General features: G+C 36.7%; 1 protein-coding gene across 18 annotated transcripts in view; it reads right to left on the bottom strand.

Annotated features, from left to right (window-relative positions):
* The window catches only part of Acbd6 (acyl-CoA binding domain containing 6), a 178,469-nt gene that overhangs the window by 97,994 nt on the left and 61,451 nt on the right, over nucleotides 1-19,024 (bottom strand). For 14 of the 18 annotated variants that reach the window (XR_012438805.1, XR_012438801.1, XR_012438800.1 and 11 more), the window contains exon 4: nucleotides 18,037-18,119. Coding sequence is in view for 11 of the 18 variants with exons in the window: in XM_074047315.1 (XP_073903416.1) it covers nucleotides 18,037-18,119 (83 nt within the window). In the remaining 7 variants the exon portion in view is untranslated. Of the gene's footprint in view, nucleotides 1-13,451; nucleotides 13,516-13,576; nucleotides 14,272-18,036; nucleotides 18,120-19,024 lie in introns of those variants that run through there. The other 4 variants (XR_012438806.1, XM_074047321.1, XM_074047322.1 and 1 more) reach the window with 4 other exon arrangements.

Raw genomic sequence — 19,024 nt, 5'->3', positions numbered from 1 at the left:
GGAGAACATCATTCTGAGTAAGGTTAGCCTGGCCCAAAAGACCAAAAATCGTATGTTCTCCCTCATATGTGGACATTAGATCAAGGGCAAACACAACAAGGGGATTGGACTATGAGCACATGATAAAAGCGAGAGCACACAAGGGAGCGGTGAGGATAGGTAAGACACCTGAAAAATTAACTAGCATTTGTTGCCCTCAATGCAAAGAAACTAAAGCAGATACCTTAAAAGCAACTGAGGCCAATAGGAAAAGGGGAACAGGTACTAGAGAAAAGGTTAGTTCAAGAAGAATTAACCTAGAAGGTAACACCCACGCACAGGAAATCAATGTGAGTCAACGCCCTGTATAGCTATCCTTATCTCAACCAGCAAAAACCCTTGTTCCTTCCTATTATTGCTTATACTCTCTCCACAACATAATTAGAAATAAGAGCAAAATAGTTTCTGCTGGGTATTGAGGGGAGGAGAGGGAGGGGGCAGAGTGGGTGGTAAGGGAGGGGGTGGGGGCAGGGGGGAGAAATGAACCAAGCCTTGTATGCACATATGAATAATAAAAGAAAAAGGAAAAAAAAATCCCTATTTGCAGATGACATGATCCTATACCTTAAAGACCCAAAAAACTCTACTCAGAAGCTCCTGACATCATCAACAGCTACAGTAAGGTAGCAGGATATAAAATCAACATAGAAAAATCATTAGCATTTCTATACACTAATAATGAACAAACTGAAAAAGAATATATGAAAACAATTCCATTTACAATAGCCTCAAAAAAAAATCAAATACCTAGGTGTAAACCTAACAAAAGATGTGAACGACCTCTACAAGGAAAACTAAACTTCTGAAGAAAGAGACTGAGGAAGACTATAGAAAGTGGAGAGATCTCCCATGCTCATGGATTGGTAGAATCAACATAGTGAAAATGTCTATACTCCCAAAAGTAATCTACATGTTTAATGCAATTCCCATCAAAATTCCAATGACATTCATTAAAGACATTGAAAAATCTACTGTTAAATTTATATGGAAACACAAGAGGCCACGAACAGCCAAGGCAATACTTAGTCAAAAGAACAATGCTGGAGGTATCACGATACCTGACTTCAAACTATATTACAAAGAAATAACAATAGAAACAGCATGGTACTGGCACAAAAACAGACATGAAGACCAGTGGAACAGAACAGAGGACCCAGATATGAAGCCACACAATTATAACCAACCTGTCTTTGATAGAGGCACTAAAATTATACAATGGAGAAAAGACAGCCCCTTCAACAAAAACTGTTGGGAAAACTGGTTAGCAGTCTGCAAAAAACTGAAACTAGATCCATGTATATCACCCTATACCAATATTAACTCAAAATGGATCAAGAATCTTAATATCAGACAATAAACTCTAAAGTTGATACAGGAAAGACTAGGAAATACTCTGGAATTAGTAGGTATGGTAAGAACTTTCTCAATGGAACCCCAGCAGCACAGCAAATAAGAGATAACATAGATAAATGGGACTTCAGAAACTAAAAAGGTTCTGTTCATCAAAAGAAATGATCTCTAAACTGAAGAGAACACCCACAGAGTGGGAGAAAATATTTGCCAGCTACAAAGGACTGATAACCAGAATATATAGGGAACTTAAAAAACTAAATTTTCCCAAAACTAATGAACCAATAAAGAAATGAGCAAGTGAACAGAACTTTCTCAAAAGAAGAAATTCAAATGGCCAGAAAACATATGAAAAAATGCTATCCCTAGCAATAAAGGAAATGCAAATTAAAACCACACTAAGATTCCACCTTACCCCTGTTAGAATAGCCATCATTAGCAACACCACCACCAACAGGTGTTGGCGAGGATGCGGGGAGAAAAAGGAACCCTCTTTCACTGTTGGTGGGAATGTAAACTAGTACAACCCCTCTGGAACAAAATTTGGGGGCTACTTAAAAAGCTAAACATTGATCTACCATTTGATCCAGCAATGCCACTCTTGGGGATATACCCAAAAGACTGTGACACAGGTTACTCCAGAGGCACGTGCACACCCATGTTTATTGCAGCACTATTCACAATAGCCAAGTTATGGAAACAGCCAAGATGCCCCGCTTCTGACAAATGGATCAAGAAAATGTGGTATCTATACACTACAGAATTTTATGCAGCCATGAAGAAGAACAAAATGTTATCATTCACTGGTAAATGGATGGAATTGGAGAACATCATTCTGAGTGAGGTTAGCCTGGCCCAAAAGACCAAAAATCGTATGTTCTCCCTCACATGTGGACATTAAATCAAGGGCAAACACAACAAGGGGATTGGACTTTGAGCACATGATGAAAGTGAGAGCATACAAGGGAGGTGTGAGGATAGGTAAGACACCTAAAAAATTAGCTATCATTTGTTGCCCTCAGTGCAGAGAAACTAAAGCAGATACCGTAAAAGCAACTGAGGCCAATAGGAGTTGGGGAGCAGAAACTAGTGAAAAGGTTAGATCAAAAAGTATTAACCTAGAAGGTAACACACATGCATAGGAAATTAATGCGAGTCAACTCCCTGTATAGCTATCCTTATCTCAACCAGCAAAAACACTTGTTCCTTCCTATTATTGCTTATACTCACTCTTCAACAAAATTAGAGATAAGGGCAAAATAGTTTCTGCCGGGTATGGAGGGGATGGGGTGGAGAGGGAGGGGGCGGAGTGGGTGGTAAGGGAGGGGGTGGGGGGCAGGGGGGAGAAATGACCCAAGCATTGTATGAATAAAACAATAAAAATTTTTTAAAAAGAAGATTTTCAATTAGAACATCATAGTAAGATGACAGTCTAGAATACCTTATTTACTACTGTCTATATAGAGGTATCAAAAGAACAGGAGAAAACTTACAATTTGCCTTACAAGGTAACAGAATTGTTACTAAAGTTTTTAAAATACATACACAAATGTAATTTTCTTAAAGGAAAGAAAATTAGCCAAAAGGAGGTATTACAAAATTCAGAAATCCTTTATGAGACAACAGAATCAGGAACTGGGAAGCATACTATGTACTCAACCTTATTCTAACTATATTCCATGTGTTAATTCACTTAATCCTTAATCCAACATGTTTGCTTTACAGGCTAGGAGGGATTGAATGACCTAAATAGTACCACATTTATCAAAGGTAAAAAAGAGCTAGAATTCATTCAGACCAACTGATTTTTATATAGTACTTTTTTTTCCTATTACATTACAGTGATGTCTATCCCAAAATCTAAAGCAGATGTTCTAAACACACATTCTATGAACTCTCTAAAATAGTATTCAGAATTCTCTTTGTGATGAATGTGCACTTTCTTGGGTTTGGGGTAGGGAATAACTTCCATCAGATTCTCAAAAGGAACAGTGACTCCCAAAGGATCAGTAATTTGGAATATTACAATGAAACTGCTTCATATGTGGACTGAATTTTATGAACAGGTATAAAAGAATGTATTTTGAATTCCAAGTATGTTTTATAACCTGCAAGACCACAGATCTTTTCTGATCAGAGAAAAATCAAAATACCTGGCCTTGGATACATCTTTCTAAAAAGCCAATTAGAAAACTGATGTGATGTAAAAAGTATTTCTAGTCATAGCTAATTATCTTAAAACAATTACTATGGCACCAATCACCTAAAACTCTCTTTAAGCATCTAGTATTTTTTGAGCACTTACTACATACAAAGTACTGTGCAAGATTCTATTCTGTCAATAGCAGATATAAGGCAAAACAAGAAAGACTGCCTTCAATATACAGTGTGGTTGGGATGATAAAATCTATATACCATTAACAAAAGGCAGTACTTGATCTTTAAAAAAGGACTACCAGAGAACCAAAGAGAAACAGCCTACTCCATGCTAGAGAAAATGAGGTAGGTTTTAAGGAAGAAATCACATAAAATTTGGAAATGTTCTGTTTTGCAGAAATGAAAATGCATTTCCAGGTCATTCATTCTGTAAAAAAAATATAGATGACTGAGACCAAAACCCTAGAAAGGAACCTGATTTTTATAACTAGGGCTTCATATAATACTACTTTAGTTATGTTTAACTACCATGGAAAATGTTCTTTTCATGAAAGAATACATTTACATTTCCAACTTGGGAAAAATAGGGATCAATTGTCCTCCAATCCAGTAACAGGGACCCCTCTAATTCAAGAGGCAATAACTTCAACCATGAGACAAAGCATTATGTTGTTTAAAGTCAAAAACACAATATGTACCAATTGTTTTGAACTTGAAAACAATAGGGAGTTGGTGATGAGGCACAGAAAGAAAAGGAGGTAGACCCTAGGAATGTGGGTTAGCCATACCCAGTAATAATTAGGGATTACTCATAGATGAAAGGACCAGTGATCCCTCTTCCTGCACCCAACTTTCAAATGTGCACATACATCTATGCCATAAACAGCAAACAGAATAAACACATTAAAATTTTTATTTTGCTTAATACACTTTTGATGTTTCTCAGATGCATCAACTAGATCAGTTATCTTGCTTCGGTATGTATATTTTTTAGAGGGCAGGGAGCATGAGTTTATTTAAATACATGTTTGTTGTATATAGTTCATCAACTCTGAATGTTAGGCACAGAGATATTTATAAAATACTTCATGGTATGGATATATTATACCAATTTTTGACTATCTTAACTGCCAGCAACCAAGCTATCTTTATATAATGTCACCACTTAGTGGCCAAAATGGAGAATGTCTAGAGCAACAGTTTTCTACTTCTTGCCACCAACAAAATTATATAGAACATACAACTCAAACCTTCTTCTCTTCCCCCTTCTTCCTCCTCTTGTGCTTGGAGGCCAGCTTGGGCAAAAGTTAGCAAGACCCCATCTCAATCAATAAGCTGGAAATGGTGGTGCATGCCTGTGACCCCAGCTACACATGAGGCCAGCAAAAATGTGAGACCCTATCTGAAAAATAACTAAAACAAAACAGGGCTAGGGGCATGGCTCAAGTGGTAGAACACATGCCTTAAGTTCAAAACACAGTAACAAGAAGAGAAGAGGAGAGGAGGGGAAAGAAGAGAAAAGAAGAGGAAAGAAAAGAAGGGGAAAGAGGAGAAGAGAGGGGGAAAGAAAATAAGAGAAGGGGAAAAAAAAGATAAAAAGGAAAGGAAAAGAAAAGAGATGCCAATAGCCAGGCATCTGGATATTGCAGGTGATACCTGCAATTCCAGCATTCAGGAGGTTGAGGCAGGAAAACTGCAAGTTGTGGCCTGCCTGAGCTATGCAGCAAGTTTCAGGCCAGCCTGGGCTACATAGTAAGACCCTGGTTTTTTTGTTTTGTTTTTTTAAGCCAGGTATAGTGCTTCACACCTGTAATCCCAGCTACTGGGGAGGTAGAAACAGGATTAGAGTTTGAGGTCAGTCAGGGCAAAATTTGTATGAGATCTTATCTGAAAAACAAACTAAAAGCTAAAGAACTGGGGGCGTCGCTCAAGTGGTAGAGTGCGTGCCTAGCAAGTTCAAGGCCCTGAGTTCAATTCCCATTACCTCAACCAACCAACCAACCCACCCCCCAAAAATCACCACCCAAGTATTTTGCACCAGGGCAGTAGGAAGGGTGCCTTGAGGATGTGATAATTGGCCAGACCCCACCTACTCCAGACTTAACAATGTAAAAGTATAAACTTTTCATTTGAGAAGAGAGCCCCAGCTCACAGACAGCCACTTAGGGAACTATCTCACTCAAAGTTCTTTCCTGTGTTCATTCATACAGGAACTCAGAGACTGCTGCCGTCATGGTCTCAGGGCCCCAGCTACTACTCCCACTAGCAGCAGATCTTGGAATAATCCATGCAGTGCTGGCTGCAGGCATGCAGAATGCAAGCATTAAGGAATCATAGGTGCTTCCACCTAGCTTTCAAAGGAAGGGGTGGGAGGCCAGACGATGAGTTACAGGGCCAGAAAGGGGGATATGTAAAGCTATGAGAGAGAAGCAGAAGTTGCAATAGAGACCTCAGGAAGTTAGAGAATCCAGGAATGTGGAACATTTGCCAAGGAAAGGCAAAGGCAAGAAGCAGAGCCAGTCCAAGAGAGAGACCATGTGGGCTGAATACAACAAAGCCACAGAGGTGGGGTTGCCCAAGTCCTTTGATGCTCACATCACACATGTGCTCCAGATGCTGAAGCTACAAAATTCAACATTTGCCCTGCTAGGTTTTGGTCTTGCTTCCATTTGATCTTTTCTTGGTATTCTTCTATTCTTCTTTTTGAATGGGAATGTTTACCCTGTGCCAGTTGCAGAGGAATGCAACTTGTTTATTTTTGAATGGGAATGTTTACCCTGTGCAAGTTGCAGAAGAATGCAACTTGTTTATTTTTATAGGGGCTCACAGCCAAGATTTGCCTTGACTCTGAGAGAAGACTTTGAACTTTGGACATTTGAAGAATACTAAAAATAAATGTTGAGACTTCAGGAACTCTTGCCAATGGACTAAATGCATTTTGCATTGTGAGACACACATGAACCCTTGGGGACAAAGGACAGAATGTTATGGTTTGGATATGAACTGTGTCTCCCAAAAGGCTCATAAATTGAAGCTTTAGTACCCAGCTAGTGTTGTTGCTGAGAGGTGATTGGATCATGATAATGCTAACCCACGGATGAGTTCAAGTTCAAGATGAACTATTAGGAGTTAGGCCTCGCTGAAGGAAGTGGGTCACTGGGGCATACCTTTGAAGGATACGTCTTCTCTCCAGACATTCCTCTCTTGCTGCCTACTTCTTGGTTATCATAAGGTGAGCAACCTCCCCCACCTCACATTCCTGCTGCTGTGATGTCCAACCACAGGCCCACAGAATGGAGCAAGCTAAGCATGGACTGAAACTCTGAAACTATGAGCCAAAAAAATCTTATCTTTAAATTTTCTTCTCAGGTATTTTGTCATAGTGATGGAAAGTGAACTAACACAGTTCTCTTCCATCACAGGAAGATTAATCCATTCCTAATAATGCTATTTATATCATTTTCTACACAGACTGCATTTTCCTATCAAAAGAATATTTCAACTATATTTTACAGTAAGCCACACAAAGTCCACTTAACTACTATTTTTTTTTCTTTTATTATTCATATGTGCATACAAGGCTTGGTTTATTTCTCCCCCCTGCCCCCACCCCCTCCCTTACCACCCACTCCACCCCCTCCCGCTCCCCCCCTCAATACCCAGCAGAAACTATTTTGCCCTTATCTCTAATTTTGTTGTAGAGAGAGTATAAGCAATAATAGGAAGGAACAAGGGGTTTTGCTGGTTGAGATAAGGATAGCTATACAGGACATTGACTCACATTGATTTCCTGTGCGTGGGTGTTACCTTCTAGGTTAATTCTTTTTAATCTAACCTTTTCTCTAGTTCCTGGTCTCCTTTTCCTATTGGCCTCAGTTGCTTTAAGGTATCTGCTTTAGTATTTTTTCTACCTCCTAAAATTAAATACATTTATGAGACTAGCTCAGAAATATAACTAACAAGTACATTCAACAAATATTTAAATTCAATTCATACATTTATCAGGCAACTGAAAACTGATGCAAAATACTGTATTCCAATAAATAGACAATGAATAGTTATGCATTAACTAAATTAAAAGCCAGAGAAAGTAAGCCAATAGCCACAAAAATACAAGCAAATGTCATTAATTACTCAAACTAAGGACCCTGGAATATACAAAGACCTTCAAAGAGCTATACAGGTATGAATAATTTTAAGTGAAGCAATTTCCAGCTTGTCAACTTCTAAAGAAGCACACTCTCTCCTAACATACTATACCTAAACCGGCTCCTGGGGTAAACATTTCATCATCATTCCTCTTTTCCACATTCCCTGTACTCAAACACTCTCTTCTTGGTTTTCAAAAGGCATATAAACTTCTCTCATTATATTCTAAGTTCCTAAGAAGTATAACCAAACGACTTTAGTAATATTAGCAAATGACTATTAACTCAGCCAACCTGCTACTCTTTTGCTAAAATGTATTCTCTTTAATATACTGAGAAAGGTTTGAGAAAAATCAATCCCAGGTTATAATGCCCAAAGATATAAAATTCTCCATGGTAATAAGCAAAGAGAAAATGTTGGGGGAAAACTGGCATTAGGAAGCCTCCTATAACTGAAGGATGGAAGAGATGAAATAAATAAAACAGAACACAGACTTGATGATGAACTCTTCTCATTCTAATAAAAAATAGTATTTGGGCTAGGAGTGTAGCTCATTGGTAAAGTGCTTGACTAGCATGTATGAGGTGCTAGTTGATTCCAGCATTGCAAAAAACTTTTCATCTGTTGAACTATTTTTCAAAGTCCCACTCATCTTATTAAGAGATATATTTCCAATAATATTTAAATTATGATTAATAATTACTTAGCAAAACTAATAATGAACACTGTTTTGATCAACTCTACAGAATAATTATAAAGGTAGCAAAAGTGAGAAAAAAAATGAATGCTTAAAACTTTTGGGTCTGCCTAGCAAACACAAGACCCTGACTTCCAAACTCCAACCCTCCTCAAACACCCCCTGCAACCAAAAAAAAAAAAAAGGTACATGGCTTATACCTAATCTCAGTTGCTCAGGAGGCAGAGAAAGGAGGATCGAGGTGCAAGGCTAGTCCAAGGAAAAGTCAGTGAAACCCCATCTCAACAAATAACCAGGGCACAGATGGCACATACTTGTGGTCCCAGCTACTTGGGAGGTAATATGGTCTGAGATCTTGTCTGGAAAACAAAAACAAACCAAAAAAATCCTTAAAGCTAAAAAAGGGCTGAGGGAGTGGCTAAAGGGATAGAGCACTACCTAGTAAGCATGAAGCTTTGAGTTCAGACCCCATTACTGCTCCTCCCAAATAATAACAATAAGACAAAAACAACAACAACAAAAATACTTTCAGGTCAAAGAAAATAAATTTTTAATAATGTTAATTTATATGGATATTTTTGTTGTAGAGAATTGTGAAAACATGGTAAGACACACAGAAATACATTACTTCCAAATGAAATTGTACAGAGATGAAAAAAAGAAAAAGAAAAAGAATGATATAAAACTTCTGTTATGGAGTAAACTTACCTACTTTTAATCAAGATCAGAATCTTAATTTCTTCCTTTGAGACAACTGAAAACTCATATGCATATGTGTGCAATAATACAGACATTTGTCTAGTTTTCCTCAATGGTAACAGATTCATGTATTTTAAAGGTAGATCATCGTTCATTATTGATACTCTTTTAGACACATTTAAAAGGATTGATATGTTTATATAAAAATTGTACTATTTATAAAATGCCAGAAATGATATCCTTTATAATTATTTAAATGTTTGAAGAAAAATTTTAGATCTTTAAAACATAAGAGGGAACATAGTTTCTCAAATTCTTCAGGACTACTGAATACTACTCTAACCTGATATTCTATCTAATACAGGCCAAAAGCAAAGAGTGGGCTAATATCCAAAATATATAAGGAACTTCACCAACTCAATAGCAAGAAAACACAGGGGAATAAAGAGCAAGTAATAGAGGGAATTATCTGTTTAAAGTATGATATATACATGTGTGAAATACCAAGTCAAAATACCCTTGAACAATCAACATATATACTTAAGAAAATAAGGGGCAGAAAGATAAAAACAGATCCTGTCCAGGCATAGGCACCAGCGGGAGGCAGGAGGGTAAGTGAGGGAGATGAATATGATGGATATACTTTGTACGCTTACATGAAAAAAGAACAATGAAACCTATTGAAATTGTTCTAAGAAGTAGAAGAAAAGGGATGAAGGAGAATGATGGAGGAGGTGAATCTAATTAAGATACATTATAAGCACATATGTAAATGTCACAATGAAGTCCCTCCCCTCTACAACTAATATATAGTAAAAAAATATAAAATTTAAGAAGGCAAAGGATCTAAATATTTCTCAAAGTGATGTGAATGGACAACAGAAACATTAAAAATGCTCAAAATCTCTAATCACCAAAGAAATCTAAATTAAAACAGCAGTGAAATATCACCTCATACCTGTCAGACTGTATCACTGTCAAAAAGACAAAGGCTGACAAGTGTTGACAAGATATGGAGAAAAAGGAACTCTTATATGCTGTTGGTAGTAAAGCTGTTTGAAAAAGTATGGAGGTTCCTAAAAATCAAAATATAAACAGTTTTTTTTTTGTTTTGTTTTGTTTTTGTGGCACTTGAGTTTGAACCCAGGGCTTCACAACTGCTAGGCAGGTACTCTACCATTTGAGACACTCCACGAGCTCAAGCTTATCTTTTCGAGGAATCTAAAAAGTCCATTTCACATAAGAGCAAAAAAAGTAATTATTAAAACTAGAAGAGAGGGAAGGTCAGAAAGGGAGATATGGAGAAAGGAAAGATGTCGGTCAAAGAATACAAAATTTCAGTTAAATTGGAGGAATACATTTTAGTGAACTATTTCACTACCTGGTGACAGTTAATGATATATGCTACAAAACTGATAGAACAGAATTTTAAGATATGTTAACTTGACTGAATCTTTCTATACAGTATTAATTACAATGTAAACCATAAATATGGACAACTATTATTTGTCAATACAATAAATTTAAATAAAAACAACAAGAAGGATGGCCAAAGCATCAGAAGATGAGCTGACAAACAACCCCATTGGGTTATTGAAGGATTCAAATAATAGGAAGAATGGTGAAGAAAGGAGCTCCAGGAAGTTACAACCAACTGGTCTTGGCAGGGTGCTGGCAAGTAGTGTAGAGGAACAGGCAGAGCAACAGATCATAGAGCCTTAGCATGCTGCTTGCAATGTAAGGAACTTAATGGAGGAACAAAAGGTACATCCTACAGGATTACAAGTCAAGATAAAAACAGAATTGTCCTCTTTCTCTTTTCTTTGGTTATTTTTCAGATGGTTCTCACGAAATCCTTCTTGGGGCGGGCTTCTGACTGGAATCCTTCTACTATGTCTCCAGAGTAACTGTGATCAGAGGTGTGCATCACCACATCTGGCTTCTGGTTGAGATAGGGTCTCACGAATATTTTTGCCTGGGCTGGCCTCAAACAGTGATCACCTCCTGATTTCTGCCTCCTGGGTAGCTAAGATTACAGGCACAAGCCACTGTGCTGGCATGATTTCCCTCTTAAACAAATGAAGTGAGTATTAGCGAGAGGAAAAAGGAATGTCTCCTACATACCTCAGAAGCTTCTTGGTTCAGACACTAACCTTAACACATCCAAAAAAAATAAGTAAATAAAGACAACTTACCGACAGTAGGAAATATTTACAAATATTCAGGCATATTTTAACTTTTACAGGTGCTTCTCTAAGAGAAGAAACAATCTATTCTATTCTAACTCCAAGTTTGTTTGTTTGTTTTCATTTATTCATATGAGTATACAATGTTTGGGCCATTTCTCCCCTTTACCTCCCTCCACCTGCCCCGTCCTTCTCCTTCCCACCCCCTCGATTCCAGGCAGAAACTGTTCTGCCCTTATCTCTAATTTTGTTGAAGACAGAGTATAAACAATATAATAAGAAAGAAAAAGCATTTTTGCTAGTTGAGATAAGGATAGCTATATAGGGAGATTCCTAGTGTTTCTTCCATGTACAAATGTGTTACATTCTAAGTTGATTCTTCTTGAACTGACCTTTTCTCTAGTTCCTGATCCCCTTCTCCTATTGACCTCTGTTGCTTTAAAGTGTCTGTATTAGTTCCTCTGCATTGAGGACATCAAATACTATCATGTTTTTTGGGTTTCTTACCTATCCACAAACCTCCCATGTGTGCTCTCACCTTATCATGTGACCCAAGTCCAACCACATTGCTGTATTTGCCCTAGATCTAAAGTCCACATATGAGGGAGAATGTTTGATTTTTGTTCTTCTAAGCCTGGCTAACCTCGTTCAGAATAATGTTCTCCAGTTCCATCCATTTACTTGCAAATGATAAGATTTCATTCTTCTTCATGGCTGAGTAGAATTCCATTGTGTATAAATACCACATTTTCTTAATCCATTCATCAGTAGTGGGGCATCTTGGCTGTTTCCATAACTTGGCTATTGTGAATAGTGCTGTGATAAACATAGGTGTGCAAGTGCCTCTGGAGTAACCTGTGTCACATTCCTTTGGGTATATCCCCAGGAGTGGGATTGCTGGATCATATGGCAGATCTATATTTAGATTTTTAAGAAACCTCCAAATTTTAACTCCAAGTTTTTTAATTTATCTAGGTGGAGCACAACAGGTAAGGCCAACTCTTAATGCAAGGATTAAATAGTCACAACTTACAAATTTAGCACATTAAACATACCCACTTCTAATTAATATGTAATTAACACATTAATTTTACATTGTTTTTTTACTCAATCTTACCAAAGACCATAAATGACCACAATCCTATGATCCTTAGGAAAAATCTTAGAAATAATACCTCCTTTCTGAAATACCTTGGTTGTAAGACCAAGAGGCTAAGATCTAGAAGGGATAAAACAACGGGCAGTAACTACGTTCAAGGAATCTGGCATTCAGATCAAACCACTTAGAAAGTATCTGGTTGTTTGGTATGTTATTTTCAAAATAGTTGTTGAAATGCTACATGACAAATAGACATTTTGGAAAATTAGTTGTGCTGGAAAACTTAACCATGACTTTATAAAGACACCAAAAAGGAGCCTGGGCTGCTTACTGGGAGACTGAAGCCTGTGGCCCAGGTTTCCCCTGGGCAACAAGATATGGCCAGAAGGAGAAGAGCATTGGAAGCAGTGTACAGTTTGGAGGGACTGAATGACAGGCACGCAAGAAACAGTAAAACTTCTGAAAATAGGCAGTGATTCATTCCACAAGGAGTACTTGCTGGATCAGTAGCAAATGTTTACTTAGTTGTGTGATATAAACCAGAATGAAAACTGAACACCTACCCCAAAAAAGAAAAAAACAAAAAAAGACACTGGATGCTAAGAATACCTTATCACCTCTTAAAATATGCTAAACAAAATTGGCTGAAAACTTCTGGTACTTTAAATGCCTGTAAGGAAAAATGTAGTTCAATTTTGATCAAAATCAGTGACCCCAAAGAAAACTCTGCAGACCAGCTTTGCTACAAGGCTTCTTTACAGAGCTGAATTACAGTCTCAATCATTAAGGTAAGTCTAAAAATCAATAGAACAATTAATCCAAAGGAAACATCATTAGTATAGTGATAAATGAAAGACTAGTCTCTAATTTTACAAGTGAATCTCATCTTAAGGAACAGTAAATGGAAAAGGGATTTAATTTTAAATATTTAACTGAAAATATTAAGTATGTTAATATAATAACAACTATCTATTCAATTAGAAATTACAATGATTCATCAACCATTTCAGGAGCTGGTATGCACATTAATTAAAAGCAGAGTTAGTAACCATGTGACCTGGGGCAAGTAACTTACGCTCTTTGAATTTCAGCTGCCTCATCTGTAAAACAGGGATATTAATAATATCCACAGGGCCATTCTGAATATTAAGCAAAATAATACATATTACATAATATGGTCATGAGAACATAATAAGCAGTAGATACATGGTAGCTGTCATTATTATCTGAAGAATTTAGCATATGTTGTAAGCTGGGGTCATTTTTCATACCTGGACTTAACACTATCAACTAATTTAACAAATATTAATTATACCTTCAAAGAAATAAAAATACGCCAATGTGATTTGAGCAGAATAAACAAAGGGGTAAGAGGCAAACTGGCATTAGATGAGATTGTGAGGGGCCTTGCTCATATTATTTGTAATAATGTAAATGTATACTGTCTCTTATTATAATGAATATAGTACCCTGACAACTGTTTCTTTATATGTGCACCACACCAAACTTTGTAAACAAGTCCTAATCCTAGCATTAGGATCTAGAAGAGAAGGTAAGGATTACGAGTGGAAAGAAAGAACAAAGTAGGGGTAAGGAAGAGAAGAAAGGAGAGAGAAGAGCGGATAATGGTTCTAGCTGATTAGTGACTCCTTGTTCAGGAAGGGCTGCTGATCTGCAAACAGGTGGATTTGCCTCTATGCTTGGTTGGTATCATGATACTGAGCACAGGAGGTAAATGAAGCACATTAGAAAAGGGTGAATATGAGAGCCAAGAGACTCTTACAACACTTACTGTTTATGTCAAGACCTGCTTGTCCCAAGGGACCCATTTTCACATAATCTATAATTATCTCTTTGCTTTAATCGCCTTGTCATTCCTGAGGCTCTCTTGGGCACTGGAAGAGGAAAAGCTCATTAACTAAACCTTTTCTCCTCTCTCTAGCCACCCATGGCTTTTAATTGCTTGGTGTGTTATTATCCAGGAGTGCAACTGGGATCATTTTCATAAGAAAGGGAGGTAGAGAGGAGGAAAGGGGCCATGAGTCCCTGAGGTATGCACCACAGACAAACCTTTGCTTTCTCAATTATTTATACCAGCTGAGGTTTTACAGGCTGAATAAATCCATAACTCAAGTTCATTCTGAGCAGCCAGATCCTCAAGGGAGAGTTGCCCATTTGCCTATACACACTTGTGTAGTCCTCAAAGAATAACCAGAATGTAACAAGACATATGTCATCTAATTTATCACCTATCACCAAAGTATTAACACAATGTTGACCACAGGCAACAGTGAAATAGGAAAAGATTCCACTACCACCAGTCAAATAGGTGGAGGGAAACTCTTAGGACTAAGGACAGTGGTGTCACTAGGATAGTGGTATCCCAGAATGACTTAGCCTGTTGAAAGCATAAAAATCCAAATATTCAATTTTTAACATACAAAGTAAGTTTAGCACATACCCTTGGTGCTTCAGAGAAATAGATTTGTTAAAAACAGGTTACTGCCAGGCGCAAGTGGCTCATGCCTGTAATCCTAATTACTTGGGAGGCAGAGATCAGGAGGATCATGGTTTGAGGCCAGTCTGGGCAAATAGTTCTTAAGACCCTATCTCAAAAATACCCAATGCAAAGGAAGGGCTGGTGGAGGGGCTCAAGTGATATGTACCTGCCTAGCAAGTGGGAGGTCCTGAGTTCAAACCCCAGTATTGACAAAAAAAAAAAAAAAGGTTGCTACTGCTACCTATTAATGTGAAGCTTTGAATAAACAGCTAAAGAATTTTAAACCATCTATTTTGTAAATGACTTAAAATAAAACCATATGTGCTCTGCAGTCTTTTATTCAATCATATCTGTTTCAGGAAAATTTTAGAGTATAATTTAGGTATTATAGGTTTTTATGCTACTTTCATTCTAGTTTTTATTTTTACCAAGAATATAAAATTAAAGCATAAAACAATCACTTTCATTCTAGCTTTTTACTTATACTCTTCCACTTTATAATCAAGATTAAAAAGCAACAAATGAAAGATACTTTATAAATATTTCCAAAATCCATTTATGTTTAAAAACCGAAACTTTGTAAGTCAACAATAAAAGCATCTCTTTGAAATTCTACAGGCTTTTGTGTCTGACCACAAGCAGCAACCTCTGGTATTTTCTGCCAAAACACTTCATTTGTCTCACCGAACAACTAATCAATTCCAGAACCCATCAATCATTTTAGTTGTATACTAGTCTGGTCTTGCTAAGAGAAGGTCCAGATGGTTGCCTGTGTAAGTGGAATTAATAAAACTCTGATAGATTACAAACAACAAAATACAACAGAGAAGACCAAATCTTATTGCAGGGTAGTATGGGTACTGCACACTTTTCATTTATTATATTTTCAATTCTTGCCCTAATTTCTCAATGTATATGTCAACTTCTAGATGAAACCTAAGAATACAAATCACCAAAAATGATCTCTAAAGTATGCCAGTATGCTATTGCACGCTTTACAAAGCTTAAGCTTATTACAGCACTTTTATGTTCCCTTGCAGTGTAAATGAAACACAGCTGATTTCAAAACTATAGGTAACTGAGTTAGAAAATTTGTTACACTCATTTCTATAGTTCCAAATACAGATCTAGTAGACTCTCCCTTCCTTGTCATTCATTTTCTTTTGGAAAAGCAAATAATTTCACTTAGTTTTTGGGCTTTTGTTGGGGAGAGGGGATTGGGCTCTGAACTCAGGGCTTCATGCTTGCAAATTGGAGAAAGGGTCTCACAAAGTATTTGTCTGGGCTATCCTCAAACTGCAATCCTCCTGATCTCAGCCTCCCAAGTAACCAGGATTACAGGCATTAGCCACCAGTGCCCAGCTATTTTACCTAGTTTTATAATCAGACTGACCTGTGATTTTAGCTCCTATCATCAGCTCTTGGTCTTCTCTGTGAAAACTCCCTATGCTGAGTAATAATACCAATATAGTTTATACTTATACAGCAACTTATATTGTACCAGATAGTATTCTAGGACACCTGTGTTTATGTACTCACATAATCTATGTGAAGTACCACGTGAAATGGTGCTACCATTATTCCTATTTAACAGATCAGTAGATGCTCAAGGTCACAACAAATGAATGGTAGAACCAGCATTTCAATGCCCATGACCCGGCTCCATAATTTTTTGTACTTTATTAGACTCATGTTATACCTCTTCTATTATATTACAAAGTAAATAACTGGCTTCAGAACGAGAAATTGGTGTCAGGACTCTACATTCTGTACCTGTGCTTTTGGTAGTGTAGCCATTTTTACAATATTGATTATGCTGATCCATGAGCAGGAGACATTATTCTATCTTCTGAGGTCTTCTTCTATTTCTTCAGTAATTTATAGTTTTCATTGTAGACATCTTTCACTTCCTTCATTAAATTTATTCCTAGATTTTTTTTTTCAGGCTACTGTGCATGGGATTGTTTTCCTGATTTCTTTCTCAGTCTGTTTATTGTTGGTGTATAAAAAAGCTATTGGTGTTTGTATACTAATTTTGTATCCTGCTACTTTGCTGAATGTGTTTATGATGTCTAAGAGTTTTTGATGTTTTTCCATTCTTTTAGGTAGAAGATCATATCATCTGTAAATAGTGATAATTTGACTTCTTCCTTCTCTATTTGAATCCCTTTTGTTTCTTCCACTTGTCTTATTCCTCTGGCTAGGTACTCCAAAACTATATTAAATAAGAGTGTAGTGAGTGAACACTCTTGACTTTAAAGGAAATGGTTTTAGTTTTTCCCCACTTAGTATGATGTTGGTGGTTTGTCATAATAGGCATTATTATGTTGGGGTATGTTCCTTCTATTCCTAGCTTCTTCATGAAAGGATGCTGAATTTTGTCTAGGCTTTTCCTGCATTTACTGAGATGATCATATGAGTTTTGTCCTTGACTCTGTTTATATGATGTATTACATTTATCATTTGTATATACTGAACCTCCCTTGCATCCCTGGAATGAAAGTGACTTGATCATGATATGTGATCTTTTTGATATATTCAATCTCATTGCTTGTTACAGATCTATTTAGGTGGTTTATATCCTCTTGGTTCAATTTTGGTTGTTCAAATGCATCTAGAAATTTCTTCTAGATTTTCCAGTTTATTTCAATGAAGGTTTTCAAAGTACTCCCTAATGATCCTCTGAATTTCAATGTTATTTGCTGTGATATCCCCCTTTTCATCTCTAAAAAAATTAAAATCTTTAAAAGAAATAGTGGTATTCCAAGGAAAATTAACAACAATCCATAGCTTTAGATCATCTGAAACACAAAACTTGCCCCATCAAATACGTATGTGTGGGAAAGGCATTGATTCAGACCCTGATGGTAAGCAATAAATGATTGTATTTTTACTTTTTCAGACATTTTGGCACTGGTTCACACACTTAATGATTTTAAAGATTACACCTACAAAATTCTTTCCTACCATTTATTATCCTATTAGAGATAACACAAGTCAGTTTCATGTTAAGAAAAGTGCTTCACAAATTGAAAATTTCAAGATTTTTCACATATATATGTATTACATATATATATACACACACACATATATGCGCACATACATATGTCAACATATATGTATGCATATTTCTGTTATCAAATGTCAGAGGAGAAATTACCTGATGGTTTCTTCATGATATAGAGAACTAACAACTGGCCCACCAAAACCACTCTTTGCTTCTTTTCCTTTCTTCTCTGGTATCTGTAGAAGGAAAAAGAAGTTAGAGAGAAGACATATGGATTAAAGCAACATCATAAGCAGTTATAAAAGATTACTTTTCTGAGCTGGGGTTATGGCTCAAGTGGTAGCTCCTAAGTTCAAAACCCCAGTACCAGGAAAAAAAAAATTACTTTTCTAAGAAACACTAAAATTTTACTCTCGACCATTTCCTCATCACTAGTAACAATTTTAAGGTAGTACCAAAAAGGCAACAGGACCTTCAGGCATCACAGTAACAGAATATGCTACTATACTAATGTTGGTGGTCTGAGGTCACTCCACAACTATCTTTTGGAGCCACATAAAACCAATAACCTTAGCTGATTGCAACTCTAACCTCTATAGAAGCCTACATCTTCTGAAATATGAGATTTTAGGTTAGGACACCCTGCAGAAAGTCAAAACTCTGAATGAACATAAATATGACTTGAGAATCAAAATTAAATTATTTTATTGTTGACCATGCAAAGACTAATTTTACTTAAAACAATACAAGCAATCTCATCAAATTTTTCTGTCCTTTAAGGGGTTTTATTTGGATTTGTGAACTACTGGATTGAGGGAAAAGATCGTAGAGATCGCATAGCCTATCAGTTATTAAAACTATATAAGATTTCTAGAAATGACAGAAATTCTAGAGATGATTCAAGTCACTTATCAATTTTATAGAAAGAAAATTACAAAATCACAAATGACAACTACTAATGTGATTAAATGGTGAAGTATATGAAGGATACTAGTAAATGCTGGCAAACAGCAGCACTAGGCAAAAACCAGATCTCCTATCCTCTGGGGACCATCCTTAGAGAATAAATGCTGCAAAGAATTCTGGGATTGAGAATTCTTTTCTCTATGCAAGAAAAAGTACAATGAAAGGGATAACTTAT

This window comes from Castor canadensis, chromosome 11 (genome assembly GCF_047511655.1).
Source record: "Castor canadensis chromosome 11, mCasCan1.hap1v2, whole genome shotgun sequence".
NCBI classification, from domain to species: domain Eukaryota; kingdom Metazoa; phylum Chordata; class Mammalia; order Rodentia; family Castoridae; genus Castor; species Castor canadensis.
Note: the sequence above shows the minus strand (reverse complement) of the source record. Positions and strands in the feature narration are given on the sequence as shown.